This window comes from Symphalangus syndactylus, chromosome X (genome assembly GCF_028878055.3).
Source record: "Symphalangus syndactylus isolate Jambi chromosome X, NHGRI_mSymSyn1-v2.1_pri, whole genome shotgun sequence".
NCBI classification, from domain to species: domain Eukaryota; kingdom Metazoa; phylum Chordata; class Mammalia; order Primates; family Hylobatidae; genus Symphalangus; species Symphalangus syndactylus.
Window position 1 is genome coordinate 155507916 of NC_072447.2, and position 24692 is coordinate 155532607.

Consider the following 24692-nt stretch of genomic DNA (forward strand, 5'->3'; position numbering starts at 1 on the left):
CGCCACAGACCTTTGGACACCGCAGTGGGGGTGGGGGTGGGGGTGGGCGGGCGCTTGTGTGCCCGGGGGCCCGGGGGCCCCCGTGGCGGGGGGGCTAGGGGAGAGGAGCAGGTGACGTCACCCGGGGACCTGGGGCCCCCAGGGGCGGCGGCGAGAGCCCGGCCTCGTGACCCGTCCGCGCCAATGGCCCTGCGGTCTCCCGGACGACGCGGAGGGGTCCGCGCTGCACCGCCGCCGCGCCCCCGCCCCGTGTCCGCACTGCAGAGAGCCGCGGCGAGCAGGCGCCGGCGCACTGGCCCACGTGCTGCGCGAGCGAGGGAGAGCCACAGTCTGAGCGAACGTCCGCGCTGGGAGCCAGGGGCGCCCGACCCCCGTCCGCCGCCGCCGCCGCGCATAGCCCCCGGAGAGCCCTGTGGGGACCCCGACCAGAAGGGACCTTGCCCCAGGAGAAGGTAACAGACCCACCTGGGGAGGGAGACGCTGGGCCCCGGGAGACTCCGCCGCCCCTCGCCTGTCCGCCCTATCAGAACTGAAGCAGCCTGCAGGGCAGGGGTCCAGGGTCCTGGGGCGGCGCGCGGAGGGGGCTGAGGCCCGCAGAGACCCCACGGGGGGTGGGGGTGGGGGGCTGGGCAGGGGCGGGGCCTGGCTGCAGAGGCGCCGCCAGGGGAGGAGGGCGGCTGGGGGTGGGGGTGCGGAGAGGTGGGCATTAACCTCGCTGTCGCCCTGCTCGCATTCACAGGCTGTGGAGACCTGGGCCTTCTGCGATCACCCTAGGAGTTGATCCAGATATGTGCCTCACGCCCTGATCACTCCCCCCAAATTAGTATCTGCAGAGATTCGAGGACATGCCGTTGACCTTGTTACAGGACTGGTGTCGGGGGGAGCACCTGAACACCCAGAGGTGCATGCTCATCCTGGGGATCCCCGAGGACTGTGGCGAGGATGAGTTTGAGGAGACACTCCAGGAGGCTTGCAGGCACCTGGGCAGATACAGGGTGATTGGCAGGATGTTTAGGAGGGAGGAGAACGCCCAGGCGATTCTACTGGAGCTGGCACAAGATATCGACTATGCTTTGCTCCCAAGGGAAATACCAGGAAAGGGGGGGCCCTGGGAAGTGATTGTAAAACCCCGTAACTCAGATGGGGAATTTCTCAACAGACTGAACCGCTTCTTAGAGGAGGAGAGGCGGACCGTGTCAGATATGAATCGAGTCCTCGGGTCGGACACCAATTGTTCGGCTCCAAGAGTGACTATATCACCAGAGTTCTGGACCTGGGCCCAGACTCTGGGGGCAGCAGTGCAGCCTCTGCTAGAACAAATGTTGTACCGAGAACTCAGAGTGTTTTCTGGGAACACCATATCCATCCCAGGTGCACTGGCCTTTGATGCCTGGCTTGAGCACACCACTGAGATGCTGCAGATGTGGCAGGTGCCCGAGGGGGAAAAGAGGCGGAGGCTGATGGAATGCTTACGGGGCCCTGCTCTCCAGGTGGTCAGTGGGCTCCGGGCCAGCAATGCTTCCATAACTGTGGAGGAGTGCCTGGCTGCCTTGCAGCAGGTGTTCGGACCTGTGGAGAGCCATAAAATTGCCCAGGTGAAGTTGTGTAAGGCCTATCAGGAGGCAGGAGAGAAAGTATCTAGCTTTGTGTTACGTTTGGAACCCCTGCTCCAAAGAGCTGTAGAAAACAATGTGGTATCACGTAGAAACGTGAATCAGACTCGCCTGAAACGAGTCTTAAGTGGGGCCACCCTTCCTGACAAACTCCGAGATAAGCTTAAGCTGATGAAACAGCGAAGGAAGCCTCCTGGTTTCCTGGCCCTGGTGAAGCTCCTGCGTGAGGAGGAGGAATGGGAGGCCACTTTAGGTCCAGATAGGGAGAGCCTGGAGGGGCTGGAAGTAGCCCCGAGGCCACCTGCCAGGATCACTGGGGTTGGGGCAGTACCTCTCCCTGCCTCTGGCAACAGTTTTGATGCGAGGCCTTCCCAGGGCTACCGGCGCCGGAGGGGCAGAGGCCAACACCGAAGGGGTGGTGTGGCAAGGGCTGGCTCCCGAGGCTCAAGAAAACGGAAACGCCACACATTCTGCTATAGCTGTGGGGAAGACGGCCACATCAGGGTACAGTGCATCAACCCCTCCAACCTGCTCTTGGTAAAGCAGAAGAAACAGGCTGCAATTGAGTCGGGAAACGGGAACTGGGCTTGGGACAAGAGCCATCCCAAGTCCAAGGCCAAGTAGGCTCGGGAGAACAGGGCAACATTTCCTACCACAGGCCAAGGAGACAAAAGAGATATTGGAAGGAGGGGAAAGAGAAGCCCAGACAAACAGCAGATGAGTTGAGTGGGGCAGAGGGACAGGGCAGCCAGACCAAGGCCAAGCCTTGTCACTCTCTGCCAGCTGGAAGGGACTTCAGCAAGCAAGACCAACTGGCAACAGGCTCAGTGGGGGTCAGGTCCAGGTCCCCGAAGAGGTGCTGGAGAGGAAAGCAGGGAGCCACTGCATCCAGCACATGGGGTGCCTGGGCCTCAGATGGGGACCCCAACGAAGCAGATGCTGAAGAAGGTGGGGCCGGGGGTTCTGTCCTGCTCATCCAACCACCCCTAAATACCCACCCTGTGGACTTTGAGCTGAACATGCCCACTGGCCCCCAGGCCACATGGGACCTGGAGGAGCCTACCTGGGGCCTGCCCTTGCCAGAAGGTGCCAGGGCTGGTGAGGAAGAGCTGGGGGGCAGAGGTAAAGCCCTGCAGGGGAGGCCACAGGGTCCATCCCGTCTTCAGGATCATCTACACTGCACTAGGGGAGCCCCAGGAAGGCAGCACCCTGGAGGCCCTGTGCCAGTGAGGACAGGAGACCCTAAGGCCCTGGGAGCCCAGTGCCAGCCAGAGGTTGTGCAGGCAAGGAGACCAAAGATTGATGAGAAGACCCCCAGCAGGGGTACTGGGTACCCGGCAGGCCAGTGCCCTCACAGTTGGCTTGGACCAGGGTGGCTGTGAAGGGAAGTCTTTGTTGCAAAGGAGGAGGAGGAAGAGGGAGGACTTGGTGGGGTTTTGTTTCTTCTGCTTGTTTCTGTACAGGGCCACCAGACTCCTGGAGAGATCAGGCAAGGAGAACCTGGGGCTGCCATGGCCAAAGCAACTCAACAGATGCCGATGCCAAGGCCAGCCCCAACCCTGCCACCTTGGGGAATCCAGCCTGGAGGCATCCCCTAAGCAGCCAGCTGTGGCCTGGGTGGAGGCACCTGAAGATGTCTGTCCCAAACTCCCCTAGCTCTGAGCTGGGAGATGACAGGGAGAAAGAGGCCCTCTCAAGGGTGCCAGATGCCTGGGTCTCCCAAGAGGGGTCCCCCAACTCACCGTTCCCGGGACAGGCTGCCCCCTGTTCCAGGAAGCTCATCCTCACCTGTGTAGGCCCCTGTAGTGACCCACGCATCCAGCAGCTGCCCACCCACCGCTAGCCGTTGTTCCTGCGCAAAGTAGCGTGCTATGCACCCACCCAGGTGGCCGCCCCTGGGCCCAGGGCACATGCTGTGAGCTTCCTGTGAGCCCAGGCTCTGCTCACTGCTGTCCCGCGTCCTGGCACCACCTCTGCTTTCCCTGTGTAGGTCTAGGCCAGGGGCTGCTTGTTCTTGTGGAGCTGCGTGTTCTTCTCTGAGCAGCTCCTCCCCGGAGGCCCCCAGCGCAGTCCCAGGAGATGGCGGGAAGGAAGCGCCAGGGCAAGGTGGATGCTCACCCTGTGACCACGATGGTGACCGTGACTGTGGGAGGAAGAACTGGGCCCAGGACGGAGTGGGGCTGCCCTGCCTGAGGCTCCCGAGGAGCTTCGTGCTTTGGTGTTCCACCCCTGTTGTTACTCGTGACTCAGTTTCCTTGACCTGCTAGGGTGTTCCCTGCTGTGTTTTCCAGTGTCCTGTGCCTGTCCTGTGAGGGCCATAGGGCAGGGCCCTGCCCTAGCAGATGGGCTTGGGAGGGGGCTCCCTAAAGCCAGTGGACACTGCCAGAGTCCACCGTCCTGGCAAGAGGCAGACCCTGGGGCCCTCAGGAAGGAGGGAGGTGGCAGCGGGGGCTGCAGCGGGAGTAGGAGCAGATGAGGCATCTTGCCAGGAACCTCAGGGGGAGGGGGCCCGGGACCTGTGTGGGACCTGTGTCCTGTAGTGGCCTTTTGCAGTTTCTCTCTGTGTTGTGATTCCCTTCTCTTCAACGGTTTCAGTACATGTTTCTCTTCAATAAATTTCATTCAGTGTTCCAGCCGGCCTCACCTCTGCTGTGGGAAACTGGGGATGAGGTTGGCTGGGGATGGGGTTGGGGTGGAGTGAGGGCCACAGTGGCTTTGTTAACACTGGCGTATACTTGGGGCTCAGTCTACGAGGCATTGTGGAATGCCCTATCTGCGCATGTTGGTCATGAGCTAGGGTTCACTGCCCACGGACCCAGGAAAAGAAACCCAGCTGAGCAGGCTGGATAGTCCCAGTAGACAGGATACTGGTAGGCCCAGGTAGTGGCTGGTTGGGTCCTCAGGGCACTGGTTGAGCTTCTCAGAAATGAATAACACATTTAAGGAAGGGTGAGGGACAGCAGGCTGGACCAGTGGCCCCAGGATCCCTTGTATCACTACTGGGGGCTCAGGGCTTCCACACCTGGAGCATCAAAACCAGGCCCATCTCTGTGAGTGTGTGTGAGATGGTGAATATGTGTGAGTATGTGTACTAGTGATTTTGTGAGAGTGAGTGTAGGAGAGTGAGTTTGTGTGTGACATGTCAGTGAATGTGTGAATACGTGTGTGAGATGGTGTGTGAATATGTTAATGTGTGTATTTGAGTGTAAGTATGCATCAGTTTTTGTGTGTGTGTGTTAGTGCTCAAATATGTTTATGTGTTTAACGTGTATGTGTGTTAGTAAAAGTATGTGAATATGTGAGTGAGATGGTGTGTGAATGTGTGTATGACAGTGAATGTGTGGGTGACTGTGTTGTTGAGTGTGTACATGAGTGAATATGTGTTTCAGAGTGTGTTAATGTTTATGAGTTTGAGTGTGTGTGCATATGCGTGAATGTGTGGAAAGGGTGGGTGTATGTGTGAGTATGTGTGTTAGTGTGTATGAGACAGTTTATGAGAGGGTGTGTGAATTTTCATGTGAGTGTAAATGTTGGGTGATTTTTTTTTTTTCTTTAAGGGATCAAGAGAGTTGGAAAGAAGGCAGAGAGAGGTAGAAGTTTCTTTGCCACAAAACAGCAGTGAGACTTTTGTTGCCTCTAGGCTGATGGCCCTAGAGCTGGGCCTACTAGCTAATCATCCATTTCTGACCCCTGGCACATTCCTATTTTTAAGGTTCACATGGCTTCTTGGCCTTTTGGCTACGATCAAGTGCAGTATCTATTTTAAGGTCCCTAATCTAAAAATAGATATGTGTTACAGTTATTGTGTGATTAAAGCTGATAGAGGCCGGGTGCGGTGGCTCACGCTTGTAATCCCAGCACTTTGGGAGGCCGAGGTGGGCGGATCACGAGGTCAGGAGATCAAGACCACAGTGAAACCCCGTCTCTACTAAAAATACAAAAAAATTAGCCGGGCGTGGTGGCGGGTGCCTGTAGTCCCAGCTACTCGGAGAGGCTGAGGCAGGAGAATGGCGTGAACCCAGGAGGCGGAGCTTGCAGTGAGCCGAGATGGCGCCACTGCACTCCAGCCTGGGCGACAGAGCGAGACTCCGTCTCAAAAAAAAAAAAAAAAAAAAAAAAAAAAAAAAAAAAGCTGATAGAAACATCCTCGTATGAATCTCTGTGGACTTTTGTTTTCCTTTCTCCCGAGTAAATACCTAGGAACGGAATGGGTGGGCCACAGTGTAGTGGTATATTTAACTTTATAAGAAACTTCACACAGATTTCCAAAGCTATTGTGACAATTTATACTCCAATGAGCAGTGCCCGTTTCTTAGGGTACTCCAAAAAATCTTGTATTGCCAGCTTTAAACTTTTAACAATTCTGTTGGGTGACTCATTGTGGTATCTCACTGTGGCATTAGTTTGCATTTCTGTGATGACTAATAATATTGAGCACTTTTTTGTGTGCTTATTAGCTATCTGTCTTCCTTAGTGAAGTGCCTGTTCAAGTCCCTTGCCTAGTTTTTACCTGGGTTCTTAAAATTTTTTATTTTTTATTAGAGTTGTGCAAGTTGTTAAAATACTCTGGATACAAGTACTTTGATATATGTGCTGGGAACACTTTTTACCAGTTGTGTCTTTCTTATGCATATTCTTAATGGTGTCTGTTCATAAGCAGATGGGTTTAATTGTAATGAAGTCCATTGCATCATTTGTTTCTTTTTACAATGACCACTGCCTGGGTCCTGCCTAAGATCTCTTTCATTGGCCCACATTTGCAAACATATTGATCTATGTTTTCTTCTAGAACCTCTGTAGTTGCAGCTTTTGCATTTAGGTCTTAGAATATACCTATATTGGCTGGATGCTGTGGCTCACACCTGTAATCCCAGCACTTTGGGAGGCCAAGGTGGGAGGATTGCCTGAACCCAGGAGTTTGAGACCAGCCTTAGCCTCAAAAAACAAACAAATAAACAAACAAACAACCTCAAAAATTAGCTGGGTGTGGTGGTGCATGCCTATTATCCCAGCTACTTGGGAGGCTGAGGTGAGAGGATCTCTTGAGCCCAGGAGATTGAGCCTGTGCTCTAGCCTAGGCGACAGAGTCAGCTCCTGTCTCAAAAAAAAAAGTACCTAAATTAGTTTTTGGTGTGGGGTCAAGATGCATTTGAAAAGACTTTCCTTTTGACATTGATTTTATTTAGAGTGTTGGTCAAAAAATGTTTGACTTTGTACCTGTGGGTCTATCACAGGGCTCCTCTCTTCTACATGTTTCACTTCTAAAGCTTCCATTTGATTCTCCATTATAGGTGTTGTTTTTCTGTTGAGATCCTTCCTTAATAATTTCTTCATCATTTTCATGTTTCTCTTTCAATTCTGGAACAATACATTTACTTCTAATAACTGTCTTTAAGTTCTCATCTGCTAATCCCTTTGTCCTTGCCATTTCTGGGCCTATTGAAACATTTTCTTCTTGGTGTGGGTCACATTTTTCTCCTTCCCATGTCTAGAAGTTTTTGTGTAAAAGCTGGATATTTTAGGTTAGGATGTAAAATATCTTGTTCTTCTTGTTTCCATTAATTCTGTGTTGAGTTGTTCCAGCAGGCAGTTTGTTTACTTACAGACCAGCATAAGCCTTTGAAGCCTTGTTTTTAAACTTTGTTAATGTGGGTTCTCATTCTACCTTAGACTTGCTCCTGAGGTGTGGCATTTCTAGGCTCTGTACTGAATGCCCAGCTATTTCAATGTGGTCTCTCCACTGTGGCTGGTGGGAAGTTGAACATCTCTGAACACTGTGTGAGCTTTGACAGTTGTCCAGCTCACAGCTTTGGAGGTGTTCTGTGCTCAACCTTGTGGTGTCTCTATCTGAGCAGAGCTTAGTATGCAGCCAAAGACTCAGTGGGAACTTTGTGAGGTGCTCTGGAGCTCTTTCTTTGCTCATTTCCCTTCTCTTCTGTATAGTGACTGCAAATTCTAGAAACCTCAGTGGCATTCAATCCCACAACTCAGTGAAAGTGCCACATGCTGTTTGCATTCTTCCTTTGCTTTGCCATAGACTGTAAGTGCTTCTAAGCCAATATCTGGGCTGATCTTTGGCCCTACATCACTGGTTTCCCTTCTCTCAAAACTTGCAGTCCTGGTGAGCTCTCCACAGCCAAGGCACTCACTCTTTGATGAATGGGGTTGAATGATCTGTAGATATTTGGAGGCTGTAGTGAAAGTTAGTGTGGCTGGGTCCCAGGGTGATGGACAGAGAGGCAAGGAGAAGACAGTAGCTCCATAGGGAGGTCAGACTGGGCCACGAAGGGTCTGTAATGCTAAGTACTTTGCTAACGACTTTGGACTTCTGCCCTAGAAGTGCAGCAAGGCACCTGGGTCTTCAGGGAATGACCACTGCCCTGAGATTTGTGAAGGATAGGAATGACCTGCTCATGTCTGTTAACTAGAAAAGTCAGCGAGGAAGCAGTGGTAGAGATAGCTTGGAGGGGGCATTTGTATACACCAGAGGTGGCTACAGAGGTCGAGATGTTGGCTAAATCCAGGGACTACTGAGTGCTCTCATCTGCTGAGGTTGGAGAGACACCAGAGCCAGGAGACAAGGAGATTTCTGATGGACAGGGTCTCTTTCCAGTCTTGAGCCACATTTCCCCATGGGAAACTAGAGTTTTGACTGATCATCAAAAAGTCCCTAGAGGTAGCTCTTGTCAGCTAGCACTACTCACCTTCTTCCCGTCCCCCCCATCCAAAACTCCAGGCCACGGGGTCACATTATGTCACAAGAGGGAGGGCCTGGGATCTTCCGGAGGCCATGTGCTGCTGGCTGCCTTCTCTCCTCTGAGCTGACACCCTTAAAAGCCTTATTTCTACCAGAAAGTGTGGTATGTCCTCAAGGAGGCACAGTTCAGCCCAGCTCAGTGTGATGGTTAATACTGTCAACTTGATTGGATTGAAGGATACAAAGTATGGTTCCTGGGTGTGTCTGTGAGGGTGTTGCCAAAGGAGATTCACATTTGAGTCAGTGGGCTGGGAAAGGCAGACTCACCCTTAAACTGGGTGGGCACAATCTAATCAGCTGCCATCGAGGTTAGAATATAAAGCAGGCAGAAAAATGTGAAAAGAGACACTGGCCTAGTCTTCCAGCCTGCATCTTTCTCCCATGCTGGATGCTTCCTGCCCTTAAACATCGGACTCCAAGTTCTTCAGTTTTGAGACTCAGGCTCTCCTTGCTCCTCAAGCTTACAGACAGCCTATTGTGGGATCTTGTGATCATGTAAGTTAATACTTAATAAACTCCCACATATATACATATATATATATATATATATATATACTTAATAAACTCCCATATATATAAATATATATATATATCTCCCATTAGTTCTATCCCTTTAGGGAACCCTGATATGCTCAGCTCCAACACACTTTCACAGCATAGGCCCATCCTTCAAGCAGGCAACTTGCTTGCTGTGAGCTATGACTGTGAGCTATCCTATTGGTTTGCTCCTAAAGTCTTGCCTACAGGGAAAATTTATTGTGGCATCCCCCAGGGAACTTGATCACTGCCCAGTGCTCACAAACTCATGATTTGAGAAAACCATGGGCATCTTTTTATTGTGGCTAACTAGACCAACGAGGAAACTATCTTCCACAGAACCAACCAAAAGGACATAGACGAATGGCCTGAACTTCACAGAATAATTTGGAAGCAGGCAACAGAAAAACACAGCACAGAACACTTACGGGGCCAACTCCAGCCAAACCATGATATTTCCTTGGCAACCATGGTCCCAAAATTCACTCTGATATGTGATATGAGACACCGTTCAACACACATAGCACCTGGGAAGCCAGGACCCCGGAGTCCTCCAGGAGAGGACAGGGACACGACTCCCTGGGACCAGGTTGCAGCCATCTGCGGGCTTCTCTCCCGGAAACCGTGGCCCTTCCCCTGAATGCTGGTTGACTGCTGAGTCACCATCCAAACTCCAAAGTCAAAGTGAGGAGGCCCGGCAGGCTCCAGGGCAGAAAGAGCGGGAGCAGGGGCCTCTGACAGGAATCCCTGGACTCCTGGCAGAAAGGGCCAGCCATGCCCAGATGACACTGTCTCTTCGGGAGGAGAGTGAGTGTGCCCCATGGGTCGGGAGAGCCAGTGGCACACACGGGAAGGAAGGGAGCTGGAAGGCAGCTGTGGGAGGAAAGATGCTGATGGCATCTAGCTGCCCACAAGCTCACTGGGAGCAAGCACAGGGCTGAGCTTGCTATGAAGGCCATTTCAATCCTGAACCAAGGCAGAGAGGACTGACCACCAATGCAGTTGTGCCCTGAGCCCCATGGCACCACCCAGCCCACTGCCACTGGCCTCCACAACCAACGCCCCACCGACGCTCCTCCAGAGGGACTTGACTTCAGTGAGTTGAAGACTGTGCCACAGGCAACCAGCTGTGTCAAGGACCAACGGAGAACAAGCTCACACTTATTCGGCCCAGCAGGACCCTGAGTCTGGGAAGCATGGAGTGCCACATCACGTTGTCCCTCAGAAAAACTCTGCTAGCTGGGAAGGAGCCACCTGCACCTGTGAGGCTGCAGAGGGCAGGCTAGGGGCAGGGCAGGTTGTACGTATGCGTGCATGCGTGCGTGTGTGTGTGTGTGTGTGTGTGCGTGTGTGTGTGTTTTGGTGTGTGTGGGGGTGGGGCACAGCCAGACAGAAGCTGAGGAAGTACTGCTCCCCTCACCCCAGGTAGGGGCAGCCAGCCAGGGAATGGCAGGGTCATATGGCAGGAGGCAGGTGCTAGCCTGGCAGCCCAAGGGCCTGTCGTGGGCTCTGGGCAGGGCAGAGAGCCGTCAGGAGCAGAATCAAAGAGGGCATTGGAGGAAGAAGCTTCTGAGCAGTCAGAGCAGGCCGAGGCCGGTGGGGAGCTGGCCCGAAGCCACAGATTGGGAAGCTTTGGCCCTGCCTGAGGTAGGACGGTAGGGAGGAGCCCCAGGCTCTCCCCGGAGGACACAAGAGGCCCCCGTTGGCCGTGCAGAGAGAGCCTGGGCCCTCGGACATCGTGGTGCACAGCAAAGAAGCCCTTCCTGGTTCAAGAGCAGACAATGCTCCCACTCAACCTGTGGAGGTTGTAAGGGACTCGTCCGAGGTCAGCCAGCTGGGAGGCAACCAGGTGGGGAGAAACACACACGGAGACCTCCTCTGCGTCCAGGCCTGTGTTGGAGGCACTCAGCAAGGCTAGCTGTCCTTGGGACTTGTTTCTCAAGAGCCAGTACTACAGCAGGTGCTCTACGGAGGCGTCTGGTCACCAAGCAACTCAGAGCCTTCTGTGAATCTTGATTGCAGCATCTCCAGTCAAGTGCCACCTCACAGTACAGTGCTTCCGTGTTTATCCCTTCAGGTGTCCAACATCTGCTGGGCACGCTGGCTCTGTGCAGTGCCTTCTGCTGGCAATCAGGGGGACCAAGCCAAAAAGATGGTATCAAATGTGGTTATCTGGGTCACCGGGAAGGTGTCACCGGGAAGGTGGTGGTGGGCGGGCGAGGCTGGACAAGACCAAAGGCTGCTCGGGCTGTAGGAACCCAGGACCACTCCCATGCTGCCAGTGCGAGGGAACATGGGTTCAGCCACGCACCGGAGGTCACAGATGAGCAATGCTCGGTTGTGGCGTTGATGGGCACAGCTCAAGTCCCAGCAGAGCCACTGCCTGCTGTGCACCCCAGTCTTTCTGGCTGACGGTGGTGGTTCAGACAGGCACGCGGGATGCCACTGGCAGCAGTGTCTGCAACAGCCAAACAGTGGGAAGGACCGGAATGTCCATCCACAGGGTCATAGACAAATACTCTGCGGCTATGATTCAGCAAGGAGCTTGGGCGAGCTGGACGCTTGGGGGAAACCTTGGCCAGCAAGTTGCCAAACAGGAGGTCAGACAAGGAAAGAGAAGGGGATGAGGGAACGACACCCAGAGGTGTGACCCCGTGGGAACCTGTTTGCCACCTGCCTGGTGGAGATGCTGTTCACATGGCCCCAGCCTCCTGTGATGGGTCAGGTGCAGGGTGGTCAGATCCACAGGCGCAGAATCTCTGTTTTGAGCGGAGGCTGCTCTGCCTTGGTGCAGTGTCTAGCCCCGGCAGCAGAGGACTGGGGAAGGACCTATGGAAGGCTGACTCAGGCCCTGACAGACGGAGTCTCCAGGGAGGTACAACACCCATGCTGCCCCCAGGGCCAAGAGAGCAATGTCCCAGAGCCCATCAGGCTGGTGAGGGCACAGGGGGCAGGGGACAAATGGAGTAGCCCACTCCCCGCGGACTACCTTTCCAGGCACGCACTCAGGCAGAGACCCAGACTCGGGACTTGCGGCTGCAAAACGGACAAGGCCCGGGCATACTTGGGTGCTGGGTCACCCTCCTCGGTGCTGGCTCCTGGCACTAGGGCAGCAAAGTGCTTCGGCAGGAGGGCTGCGGGTCCCTGGAGCGGGATGGGCAGCGGGGAGATGGCAGACCCTCCGTAGGATGGTGTGCGTGAGCTGCGTGAGCGCCTGGGGCATCTCCTCCACCGAATGGCACCCGCACCAGGTGCCCCTGGCCTCGCCTGGCCTTGCCAGCCAGAGGACCAGTCCTGGACGGGGAGGGGGAGGACAAGAGCAGGTGAACAGGCCCCAGTACCCGGTTCCCTGACCCTGGCCAGAACGCAGAGCTGCCGGGTGCACCTCAGACCACTCCCTGGCCCTCTGGTGGGCACGCAGGGGTGCAGACCCCTCGCCCCGCTGGCGCCTCCGGGGCACGTGCGGGAGGGGCAGAGGCCTGGACCAGGAACCGCTGTGGTGAGAGCCAAAGGCGCGGGGACCTGCGGCCCACAGACCTTTGGACACCCCGGTGGGGGCGGGGGTGGGCTGGCGCCTGTGTTCCCGGGACCTGTGGCGCTGGCGCGAGGGGAGTGGGGGTGGGGCTAGGGGATAGGAGCAGGTGACGTCACCCGGGGTCCTGGGGCGCTCCGGAAGGCGGCGAGAGCCAGGTCACGTGACCCGCTCGCGGCAACGGCCCTGCGCTCTCCCGGGCAGGCGACGCGGAGGGGTCCGCTCTGCACCGCCGCCGCACCGCGGCCGCGTGACGGCACTGCAAAGAGCGGCTGCGAGCAGGCGCCGGCGCACTGGCCCAAGCGCCGAGCGAGCGAGGGAGAGGCACAGTCAGAGGGAACGCCCGCGCGGGGAGCCAAGGGCGCCCGACCCCGCCCCCGACGCGCCCTGTGGGGACCCCGACCAGGAGGGACCCTGTCTCGGGAAAAGGTATCAGACCCACCCGGGGAGGGGGACTCTGGGTCCCGGGAGACTCTGCCCCCCCTCGCCTGTCCGCCCTAACAGAACTGAAGCAGCCTGCGGGGCAGGGCTCCGGGGTCCGGGGTCTGGGGGTGGCGCGGGGATGAGGCCAAGACCCGCAGGGACCACCACCCCCCGGGGGGGCGGGGCGAGACAGGGGCGGGGCCTGGCTGCAGAGGCGCGGCCAGGGGAGGAGGGCGGCTGGGGGTAGGAGTGGACGTGGACGTGGGCGTGGGGAGGGGGCGGGCATTAACCTTGCTCTCGCGCGCTCGCATTCACAGGCTGTGGAGACCTGGGCTCCTACCCCAATTCATCCCCCCACACCCCCGCCGCCCCGTGCCACCCTGGTCCGCGCTGGGAACCCTATCCTGCCCGTCGTGTCAGCCCGGCACTGGCCAGAATTGCAGGCATGGCGGTGACGATGCTGCAGGACTGGTGCAGGTGGATGGGGGTCAACGCTCGTAGGGCCCTGCTCATCCTGGGCATCCCGGAGGACTGTGATGATGCCGAATTCCAAGAGTCCCTCGAGGCTGCCCTGTGGCCTATGGGACACTTTACACTGCTAGGCAAGTGTTTCGAGAGGAGGATCATGCCACCGCGGCCCTGGTCGAGCTCGACCGGGAAGTCAACTATGCTTTGGTCCCCAGGGAAATCCCCGGCACTGGGGGCCCGTGGAACGTGGTCTTTGTGCCCCGTTGCTCAGGCGAGGAGTTTCTCGGTCTCGGTGGTGTGTTCCACTTCCCGGAGCAAGAGGGGCAGATGGTGGAGAGCGTGGCCGGCGCCCTGGGCGTGGGGCTGCGCCGGGTGTGCTGGCTCCGATCCATCGGTCAGGCGGTCCAGCCCTGGGTGGAGACCGTGAAATACCAGAGCCTGGGCGTGTTTTCCGGGAGGGACCAGCCAGCCCCAGGGGAGGAGTCCTTTGAGGTCTGGCTAGACCACACCACCGACATGCTGCATGTGTGGCAGGGGGTCTCGGAAAGGGAGAGGAGGAGGAGGCTGCTGGAAGCCTTGCGTGGGACCGCCCTGCAGCTCGTGCACGCGCTCCTGGCGGAGAACTCCGCCAGGACGGCACAGGACTGTCTGTGGCCATGGTCCAGGTGTTTGGAGACAACGAGTCCCAGGCGACCATCCGGGTGAAGTGTCTGACCGCTCAGCAGCAGTCAGGTGAGCGTCTCTCAGCTTTCGTGTTGCGGCTGAAAGTGCTGCTGCAGAAGGCCATGGAGAAGGAGGCCCTAGCCAGAGCATCCGCCGACCGCGTGCGCCTGAGGCAGATGCTCACCAGGGCCCACCTTTACTGAGCCTTTGGATGAAGCACTGAGGAAGCTGAGAATGGCCGGGAGGTCTCCAAGTTTCCTGGAGATGCTGGGGCTCGTTCGGGAGTCTGAGGCATGGGAGGCCAGTCTAGCCAGGAGCGTGAGAGCCCAGACAGAGGAAGGGACCGGTGCCCGGGCTGGTGCCCAGGTTGTTGCCAGAGCCAGCACTAAAGTAGAGGCGGTCCCAGGAGGTCCTGGCCGGGAGCCGGAGGGCCTCCTCCAGGCAGGAGGCCAGAAGGCTGAGGGGCTCCTCCAGGAAGGGCTCAAGCCGGTCCTGGAGGAATGTGATAACTAGGTTGGGGCTGGGGAGGCAACCCAGCGCGAGTCCTTCCCAGGCAAATAGGCTCCGAGGGCCCCGGGGCCACCTCTCTTCCTCTCAGGCAGCAGCGCTCTGGATCCCACATCGGGATCAGGGGCCCCCCACTTCTCCCCAAGGGGCCCTGCCCACCACCACCTTCCCGGTGACACCTTCCCGGTGACCCAGATAACCACATTTGATACCATCTTTTTGGCTTGGTCCCCCTGATTGCCAGCAGAAGGCACTGCACAGAGCCAGCGTGCCCAGCAGATGTTGGACACCTGAAGGGATAAACACGGAAGCACTGTACTGTGAGGTGGCACTTGACTGGAGATGCTGCAATCAAGATTCACAGAAGGCTCTGAGTTGCTTGGTGACCAGACGCCTCCGTAGAGCACCTGCTGTAGTACTGGCTCTTGAGAAACAAGTCCCAAGGACAGCTAGCCTTGCTGAGTGCCTCCAACACAGGCCTGGACGCAGAGGAGGTCTCCGTGTGTGTTTCTCCCCACCTGGTTGCCTCCCAGCTGGCTGACCTCGGACGAGTCCCTTACAACCTCCACAGGTTGAGTGGGAGCATTGTCTGCTCTTGAACCAGGAAGGGCTTCTTTGCTGTGCACCACGATGTCCGAGGGCCCAGGCTCTGCACGGCCAACGGGGGCCTCTTGTGTCCTCCGGGGAGAGCCTGGGGCTCCTCCCTACCGTCCTACCTCAGGCAGGGCCAAAGCTTCCCAATCTGTGGCTTCGGGCCAGCTCCCCACTGGCCTCGGCCTGCTCTGACTGCTCAGAAGCTTCTTCCTCCAATGCCCTCTTTGATTCTGCTCCTGACGGCTCTCTGCCCTGCCCAGAGCCCACGACAGGCCCTTGGGCTGCCAGGCTAGCACCTGCCTCCTGCCATATGACCCTGCCATTCCCTGGCTGGCTGCCCCTACCTGGGGCGAGGGGAGCAGTACTTCCTCAGCTTCTGTCTGGCTGTGCCCCACCCCCACACACACCAAAACACACACACACGCACGCACGCACACACACGCACGCATGCACGCATACGTACAACCTGCCCTGCCCCTAGCCTGCCCTCTGCAGCCTCACAGGTGCAGGTGGCTCCTTCCCAGCTAGCAGAGTTTTTCTGAGGGACAACGTGATGTGGCACTCCATGCTTCCCAGACTCAGGGTCCTGCTGGGCTGAATAAGTGTGAGCTTGTTCTCCGTTGGTCCTTGACACAGTTGGTTGCCTGTGGCACAGTCTTCAACTCATTGAAGTCCCTCTGGAGGAGTGTGTATTGGGGAGAAGAAGGCGTTGGTTGCTTTGGGGATGTCAGGCTGCCACACTGTGTTGTACTGGGCAGTGTCCTCTCAGGGGCTGCATTGTCCAATAGAAACATTATGCGAGATAGTTATGTGTTTTCAAAATCTTTTAGTAGCTTTATTTAGAAGAATTTTGCCTTATTTAAAAGCAACTGGTGAAATTAATTTTAACGATGTGTTTTATTTAACTCGACATATCCAAAAGTGTTATCATTTCAATGACTGATCAGTATAAACAGTTACCGATTCGATAGTTTACCTTCTTTTTCTGCAATAACTCATCGCTCATGGTTTCTTCCTCCTCTTCCAGCACTGCCTTCCCAGTGTCCCAGCATTCCCCAAAAGGATTCCACCATTCCCCAGAAGAGGGAAGGCTGATGGGCTGACAGTCTGTTCGGGGCTGAGCTGGGGTTTGGTTTTCCTCCTGAAGGACTCCTTCAACTCTTAGGGGATGCACTGTCCTCCCCTGCCCTGGAGTGTCTGCTGAGCTATTATAGTTTCTCCCCAGGAGCTTAAGCCTCAAGTCCCTCACTTCCATCAACTGCCCATCTCAGAGGAAGGTGGGCACAATAGAACATCTGGCTGAAATTTTCTCCTTTCCACCTGCCATTTGATCATTCATCACACCTTTGAGAGCTGCTCTGTGCTTCAAAGTTTTCTATTATGCGAAGTGTGAGACCCAGCCTGGGCCATCAGGGAACTTAGGGTGTTTCCAGGCAGGGGGTGTGGGAAAAGCCATGAGCATAAAATGATGAAATGAGAAGAAACTGCAAAATTAACTGCCCATATCAGAAGTTTAAACACGAAGTGATATCAGGGACAAAAGAAGGAGAAATTCATGCTGCATTTGGAGACTTGGAAGTGAGAGGCAGCAGCATTCCAGGCTAGAGGAGAGCAAAGGCTTAGGGACAGAAATGAGCATAGCCTTTTCAGGGACTAGTGAGAAGACAGGCTAGGGTCAAAGGTGTGTTGGGGCAAAGGTCCAGGTTTCATGCACAGAGTGAACCTAGGTGCTGTCTATACCCTTTGAAAAAATGTTTGTATTTTGATAAAATACACATAACATAAAATGTACCATCTTAACTCTTTTTAAGTGTACAGTCCAATAACATCAGCACATTCACAGTGTTGTGCAGCCATCACCACCATCCAGCCATAGAACTTGTTCATCTCCCCAAACTGAGACACTGTCCCCATTCAACACCAACTCCCCAACCTCTCCCCCATCCTCTGGCACCCACAAGTCTACTCTGTCTCTGTGGATTTGACCACTCTAGGGACCTCCTGTGAGTGGAATCCTACGCTATTTGTCCTGAGTACAATGTCCTCAAAGTTGGTGTCCACACCCTTGGCTACCAGTATCACTGGACAATAGTGTAGGCATTGAGAAGTGGGGAAAATTTGCAGATGGTAATTTAGGGTAAGACTATAGGGTGTGTGGTGATTTAGGGTAAGACTATAGGGTGTGTGGAGGAGGGAAGATCTAAAGTGACCTGATGTTTTGTTTTTACTTGGAAGGCTAGCAGAATGATAGTCCCCATGTGACTTAAGTGAGAAACCATTAATGGGCCTTAGAAAGCCCTCCAATAATCCATTATTTAGCATATTGGAAAGGTTTCAAAGATTGAATTAGCTGAACCATGCCAATATGTAAAAGAAAAAAGACAGTCTCTACTAAAAAAAAAATACAAAAAATTAGCCGGGCGTGGTGGCGGGCGCCTGTAGTCCCAGCTACTCGGAGAGGCTGAGGCAGGAGAATGGCATGAACCCGGGAGGCGGAGCTTGCAGTGAGCCGAGATTGCGCCACTGCACTCCAGCCTGGGCGACAGAGCAAGACTCCGTCTCAAGAAAAAAAAAAAAAAAAAAAAAGACAAAAAGCCCCCACTTTTTTCTGGTCAGTTAGCGCAGGTAGTTACTCCTGGATTCCCGGAGGGTTTTCTGTAGTCCAGTAATGGGCTGCAGCCTGCTCAGGCCTGTACAGAGACCCCAAGGAAACGGTTGGTTACTCTGTGGTGCCAGCTACTTGTTTTCACCAAATATCAGGAAAACAGGCGGGAGAGATTTTCATCTTTTACTGTTGTATTAGTCACAATAAAGAAAGCATTTAGTTCCAGAGATTTTAGGTAAGTTTTCAAATGAAGAAATTCAGGTAAATTTTCAAAGTAGCAAACTTAAAAAAATCATATTGTATATAAGATCTACAAACCTAATAATGTCACTGTAAGGAGATATTTTTCAAAACCAGGTAAGTGGATTTAGAACAGAAAATAAATGAGTAGGTTTCAGGTTTCCTTCATCTTCATTGCTTGTGTTTGGAGGTATGAACTGGTGCAAGGACTTAAGAGGCCCTGACATCTGAATAAGACAGATTATTGGTTTACATCATTGATGCTCATTTGTTAAGCATGACTTACACACCCGAAACACAGAAATTGAGAGAGATGTAGCGTAAAGGAATCAGTTCTTTCACAGACATTAGAACAAATGGAGTTAAGTTGCATTTTATGGACTAGAGAGGATACGCCTCCTTAGTTTTTAATATCCCCATGTATAAAATTGTGTTTTCAATTGCTTTTATAATACCATGAGAAAATTCAGCTGTGTAGTGTAAACATGTTGACCAATATTAGCCTCACAGCACTAGCTTTAGTCCTTCTTCTTGGGGACTGGTTTGTTCACTTTTACTTATTGCCCTTTGGGGACACAGGGACTGAGACCTGAACTCGGGACTACTTGTCTGCTCCTGTAGAAATGACTGGGACTCCAGAGTGCAGCTCTGAAAAGGTGAGCTCCTTTAGAAGCTCCAAGGCTCTAGCACCTGAGGTGTGTTCTCAGGTACCAACCACACAGGTGGCAATTCCAGATACCAAGTATGATCAGATCATCTCTTGTCTAGGAGATGTCTGACTTCCATGCATTTGCCTATACTCCTAGGGCCAGCCTGTTCTGGGCCTTGATTCACTTTTTATAGGCAGCAGTCTTGATTGTCTGTCTGCCAGCCACTCATTCCATCCTTTGTGACGTGGTTCAGGCCATCTGCTAGCTAAGACCCCCTGTCCCCTGCCTCTGAATCCCACTGCTTACGACTCTTCTCTTCTGTGAGGGTGTCTGTGGTCAATCCAATCTACTTTGTTCTTTCACTTGAATACTTTTCCTGAAAGTGGCCTCTTTACTTAAGTCCTTGCTCTCATTTGGTATGTCATTGCTTGTTGTGCTTGTTATCCTTTTTCTTTCTTTTTTTCCTTTTTTTTGAGATGGAGTTTCACTTGCCCAGGCTGTAGTGCAATGGCGCAATCTCGGCTCACTGCAACCTCCGCCTCCTGGGTTCAAGCAATGACTCTCCTGCCTCAGCCTCCCAAGTAGCTGGGATTACAGGCACCCATCATTATGCCTGGCTAATCTATGTATTTTTAGTAGAGACAGAGTTTCACCATGTTGGCCAGGCTGGTCTTGAACTCCTGACCTCAGGTGATCCACCTGCCTCGGCCTCCCAAAGTGCTGCAATTACAGGCGTGAGGCACTGCGCCTGCCCTGCCCTTTTTAATTATTAAAAAATTAGTTTCAGCAACACTAACAACTTATAGAAGAAAAATAAATTGTTCATAACCCTATTACTTAACATGGGTGATTTCAAATTTGTGTATTTCTTCTAGTTTTTGTCCTTTTGGATATCTATTTTTGTCATCATAGTCTCTTTTTTTCTTGTATACATATAATTTTGAGTTTCTAGATGTTTTAAATCCCTGAGAAGACAGTGGGGGCATTTTTAGGACAGGATGGTAATTGCCTTTGAACTTGAAGGGTTTTAAAGATGAGTGCAAAAGCACTGGAGACATAAAAGAGCATAATGTATTCAGGGAACAGTGAAAAGCAGTTTTCCTAGAGCATAGGGTCTACAGGATCAGGAATGGGAGGCAACGAGGCCAGACAAGTAGACTGAGAAAGGTCTAGAATGCCACTTGAAGGAATTTGACTTCATCCTAGGTGTGCCTACAGAGGTTGTTCAACAGAAACCTGCTGTGCCTAGGTTTGCATTTCACAAGGGTCACCCTGGTGGCAATGTAGACATTGGAATGGTAGAACGTGAGACTGGAGGTTGCAGTCACAAGGCAGTGGCAGTAATCCAATAGAAAGCTAGATGAAGCCCAGGGCAGTTGGGATAGCTCCCCTTGGAGCAGCGGAAGTGAAGGGTACTGAATCCCTTCTGCATGGACTGCTGGTGCCATGGACCAAAGATATGAAGCATCCTATCCAAGTCTCACCCTCCTTAAGAGAACACCTCTTCTATCAAGCTACTCTCATTCACCCAGAATCACCATCTCACCACCCCACTTCTCTCCCTTCATTCTTACTCCACCATACGGCCTGTACCATAAAATTAGCCGGTTGACTTTGTACTCAGGGCTTTCCTGCTCAAATTGCTTTTATCATTCACCAGACAAACATGTCTCAAGCAGATAGAGAGCTGGGGTTGCAGAGGACTGGAATTGGAGTACTCAGAATACACTTAGGGCTAGGGTTGGAGTACTCAGCATACACCTAGGACTGAAGCTGAAGCACTCACTGTACACCTAGGGCTGTGGCTGGAGTATACTCAGTGTACACCTAGGGCTGGGGTGGGAGCACTCAGTATACACCCAGGACTGTGGCTGGAGCACTCAGTGTACACCTAGGGCTGCGATTGGAACACTCATTGTGCACCTAGGGCTGGGGTTGGAGCACTCAGTGTATACCTAGGGCTGGGGTTGGAGCACTCAGTGTGTACCTAGGGCTGGGGTTGGAGCATTTGGTATAGACCCAGGGCTGGGGTTGGAGCATTGAGTGTACACCCAGGGCTGGGGTTATAGCACTAATTGTGCATCTAGGGCCGTGGTTGGAGCACTCAGTGTACACCCAGGGCTGGGGTTGGTGCACTCAGTGTACACCTAGGGCTGGGGCTGGAGTACTCAGTGTACACCCAGGGCTGGGTTTGGAGCACTCAGTGTACACCCAGGGCTTGGGTTAGAGCACTCATTGTGCACCGAGGACTGTGGTTGCAGCATTCCGTGTACACCTAAGGTTGTGGTTGGAGTACTCATTGTACACCTAGGTTTGAATTTGGAGTACTCATGTGTACACCTAGGGCTAGGGTGGAGTACTCATGTGCACCTAAGACTGTGGCTGGAACACTCAGTGTACACCTAGGGCTAGGGTTAGAGCACTCAGTATACACCCAGGGACAAATCAAGCTAGGTTTTTGTTTTGTTTTGTTTTGTTTTGTTTTTTGTTTTGCCTCTGAAAGAATTCCCCATGTCCCTATGCTAGCACGTAGGGGATCATTGGAATCTGCCTTAACTCTTTTCTTCCTAATGAAATGACTTTCTTCTCAGGAGCAGAGATGTATCTACTCCTTTGTATAGCTCCCACAGAGTGAAGCACTCAGCCTGGCACACACTACATGCTCAGTTGGCATTGAACTGGTGCAGAGGGGCCCTTGAATACTTTTGGACCACCTCCTGTCCATCTTCACCTCTTCCTACAATGCTGCCAACTCCAGCCCTCCCTGAGGAGGCTCAGAGTAAGTAGGAATGTTTTGGGCCTGTTAGGAGTCTGTGATATTTACAGCTGTACCCTTAGACTTCTGTCAGGAGAGGGTTGTACCTGGGCCCTGCTCAAAAGGCTATAGGGAGGAATGGGATGTTTGTGAGCTACAGGCCCCTGATCCTCCTGGTGAAGGACAGCATTCCTTCCCGTCGACCCTCCAAGCTGGGGCTGTAGAACTAGGGGTCAGATTTCCATTTCCTTGGCAGCCAAAATCATATTATTTATGTTTCTCTTTCTGGTTGAAAGCCCAGTGCCAAATGGAGTTGTTGATAAACTTACTTAAGCTGCTGTGGAGGGTTTGGTCTCCCAGTCCTCTGATCTTCTAGGCCAGGGGTGCTCCTATAAAGATCCATCCGAGATGACCTGAGATTCTGCTTCTGTCCAGGAGGGTACATCTAGTTGTTCCTTGCAGCTGACAGTTTCCCAGACCCTGCTGCCATGCTCATCCCTATCCCTTCTTCCAGCCTTTCTCGGAAATCACATTCAGCCCTGTGGAGATAATCTTGGAACATTCTGGGCTCTCCTAGAATGACATTTACCCTTGAATACCAAGTGACTGGAGTGGAACTCCAGGACACCACTGTGTCCCAGCACAAAGAGCTAAGTCTCCATTCCCCCCCGCCCCCGCCACCCACCCCAAAGCAGAGATTCCAATTTCCAAACCAGAGATGATACCCCAGTTAGAGTGAGCAGAAGAACCATGAATGCTGGAAAGATAAGTGCTGTGAGGCTCCTGTCCAGGTGAGTGACTGAAGGCCCAGTAAGTCAACACCTTTCTAGTCAGTGAAGGAGTGCATGGGCTTTTTCAAGTTCTGCTGGTGAAAGTGGTTTTCTATTTGCTTTGTATTGTTCATACCTGACCCATTCATAAAAGAGTGAAAATTGTCCATTTGGGGGCCCTGGATTGAATTATGGTTTTAAATTCCAGTTCTTACAAGAAAAAATTAACATTTTAAGGATTTTAAATGTTGCATGGGCTTTTTGTTGGCCTTTGGTACTTACCCACATTCACCATTTATCATGATGAGATGCTCTCCATGCATTCTCCTTCAGAGGACATTGACATTTACATTCCAGTTCAAGCATAGCATGTTTAATGGTGGCAGCTTAACCCCAAAGAAAGGAGTGAGAAGTGGGTGACAAAACTATTTGTGTATCTAGTGTTTTTTAAGACATTCATTCATTCATTTAACAAATGGATTTTTTTTTTACCCAATAAGATTTGCTTTATTACAAAGATAATATATGCTCATTTCAGAAATTAAAAAAAAAATACAGAGACACAAAACACAGAAGTCCTGAAATCCCACCACCCAGGGACAATCACTATCAACGTTTGAATGAGCATTCTTCCAAGGCTGGCTCCGCACCATCATGTGTGGAGATGTGGAAACACTATTGTGTGTGCTGTGGTCCTCTGCCTGTTATTTCGTCCTCAATCACATGTTGTGGACATCTTTCCATGTCAGTTAATAATATATAGGTATAGGCAAATATCCATTCTCTTTAGTGACTGTGTAGTATTCTGCTGCATCAACATATCATAATCTATTTAACCTGTCCACTATTGATAGCTATTTAGATTGTTTCCAGATTTTCATTATTCTAAATAACCCTGCAATGAACGACCTTATACTACATATTTGTAAACTTGTTAGGCTATTTCTTTTGGATAACTTCCTAGGAGTGGGCAAATGATGAAGTGCAGGATATCTAAAATACATTATTTCCTTTCCATTCACAACAATTCTGGGTCATTTCAACTAGATGTAAAAGAAAGTTGATTTGGTCTTAAAAGTTAACTGGCAACATTTTCTCAAAATCCATCAGGCCTGTCAGGAAGATGAACACGATTTTAGGGTGGGGATCCATTTAATTTCCTCCTCTTCGCTTGGGTCTCTCTGTTGTTTCTACTTCCTTCGGGCCTTCCTGAGAGACTGAGGGTTTCCTCTATTTCAGCATTGAGCTCCTTAGCCCTTAGCCTTCACTCTTTGTATTTTGGGTTGTCCCATGTTAGTATGTCCGATCGTGGAAACAAATAATAACAACAACAAACACTTGCATAGCATTTGCAGTGTGCCAGGCATGCAGAATCATATCTGCTTTTCAAATATAATTCAGTTAATCTTCCAAAGAGCCTTACGTAGCAGGTTTCATTATCTTCCCTCTATAGGTGAAGAAATTGAGTCTCTAAGAGAGTAAGTAGTTTGTCTGAGTTTACACAGCAAGTAAATGGCTGAGCCAGGAGCCAAACCCATTCAGCTTGACTATGGAGGCTCATAGCTACACCTCAGCCAATGTACTTTCTCTCACCAGTTCACACAGGTGTCCACACAGGTGCTGCATGCTCTAGACCATCCTAACCCATCCGCTTCTGTGACCGGCCAGTGGCATCTGCTCCTCCCCCATCATCTCAGTTGAAGAATTAAGATGAGATGCCTCGTGTGTTTGTCTGGTAGGACATACTCCTTTTCTTGTATGTGAATGCATACTCTAGGGCTGCCATGGGGTTCTGTTCCCACATCCCTGCCCCCTGCTGGTTGTTCAAGGCTGAGCTCACCCAACTTATCCCAGGACAAGGGTTCATCTGCTTCTCTGTTCAAGGCAATGAGGAATATTTGAGTGGAGCTGAATTCTTCAAAGAAGTCTTAACCTTCAGGCTGGAGAAGATCAGAACTCCTCTTCCTAATTTGGAAATAATGTCTCTTGTTGATGGGTTTTGTTTTAATCATAAAGTATCTTGTGTTCATTTTAGAAAAGAAGAAAAAAGCAAATAAAATCACCTGTTAGAGAAAAGTAACTAATATTTTGATGTATTCCCTTCCAGTACTTACATATATAAGTATATATGTATGTATAGTTATATACATAAAACTATGAAGAAAAGATCATGCCATGTACTTGTATATAATTTTGCATATTAATTTTTGTTTAATTTCATATCATAACTGGTTTCACATGGCATTAAAAATTCTTCAAAATCATGATCTACAATGACTGTGGACTATTTCATCATCTAGATATATAATTTATTTAATCTTTTTCTATTGTCAGACTTTTTAATTTCCCCCTTTCACAGTGACTACTCACACTGTTATGAACATCTTTCTACTTACATCTCTCTGCACAGCTCTATGTTTCTAGAATAAATCCCAGAATAGGAATTTTCAAGGTGCTTGATCCAATATTACCAACTGCTCACCAAAAAGTTTTTTCCAGTTCATACTTTTATAGCAGAGCATTGGAATATATATCTCACCATACCCTAGCAGCATGTACTACGTTTTTAATCTCTGCC

At 52.0% G+C, this 24692-nt stretch overlaps 2 protein-coding genes and 1 long non-coding RNA gene across 4 annotated transcripts; all 3 read left to right on the top strand.

Annotated features, from left to right (window-relative positions):
* Positions 1-141: 141 nt before the first annotated feature.
* On the top strand, positions 142-4246 carry PNMA3 (PNMA family member 3). 2 transcript variants are annotated; one of them, XM_055268576.2, is made up of 3 exons: positions 176-452; positions 740-2150; positions 2272-4246. In XM_055268576.2, the coding sequence occupies exons 2-3, from the start codon at positions 846-848 to the stop codon at positions 2332-2334; spliced, it is 1368 nt and encodes a 455-aa protein (XP_055124551.1). In that variant the 5' UTR covers positions 176-452; positions 740-845; the 3' UTR covers positions 2335-4246. The 2 variants fall into 2 exon arrangements, with proteins under 2 accessions (XP_055124550.1, XP_055124551.1); XM_055268575.2 differs by having other exon boundaries at positions 142-452; positions 740-4246.
* An 8369-nt stretch (positions 4247-12615) lies between these two features.
* Positions 12616-16062, top strand: PNMA6A (PNMA family member 6A). The gene is given in 5 exon segments (XM_055267924.2): positions 12616-12868; positions 13180-13467; positions 13470-13979; positions 13982-14190; positions 14192-16062. Coding segments are annotated over 4 exon segments (1194 nt in total). The 5' UTR covers positions 12616-12868; positions 13180-13307; the 3' UTR covers positions 14507-16062.
* A 60-nt stretch (positions 16063-16122) lies between these two features.
* LOC134736023 (uncharacterized) lies at positions 16123-24371 on the top strand. Its single transcript, XR_010119683.1, has 5 exons — positions 16123-16371; positions 18519-18595; positions 21181-21368; positions 21859-23849; positions 23999-24371. It is a non-coding gene; the product is annotated as an uncharacterized lncRNA (long non-coding RNA).
* The last annotated feature ends 321 nt before the right edge of the window (positions 24372-24692 follow it).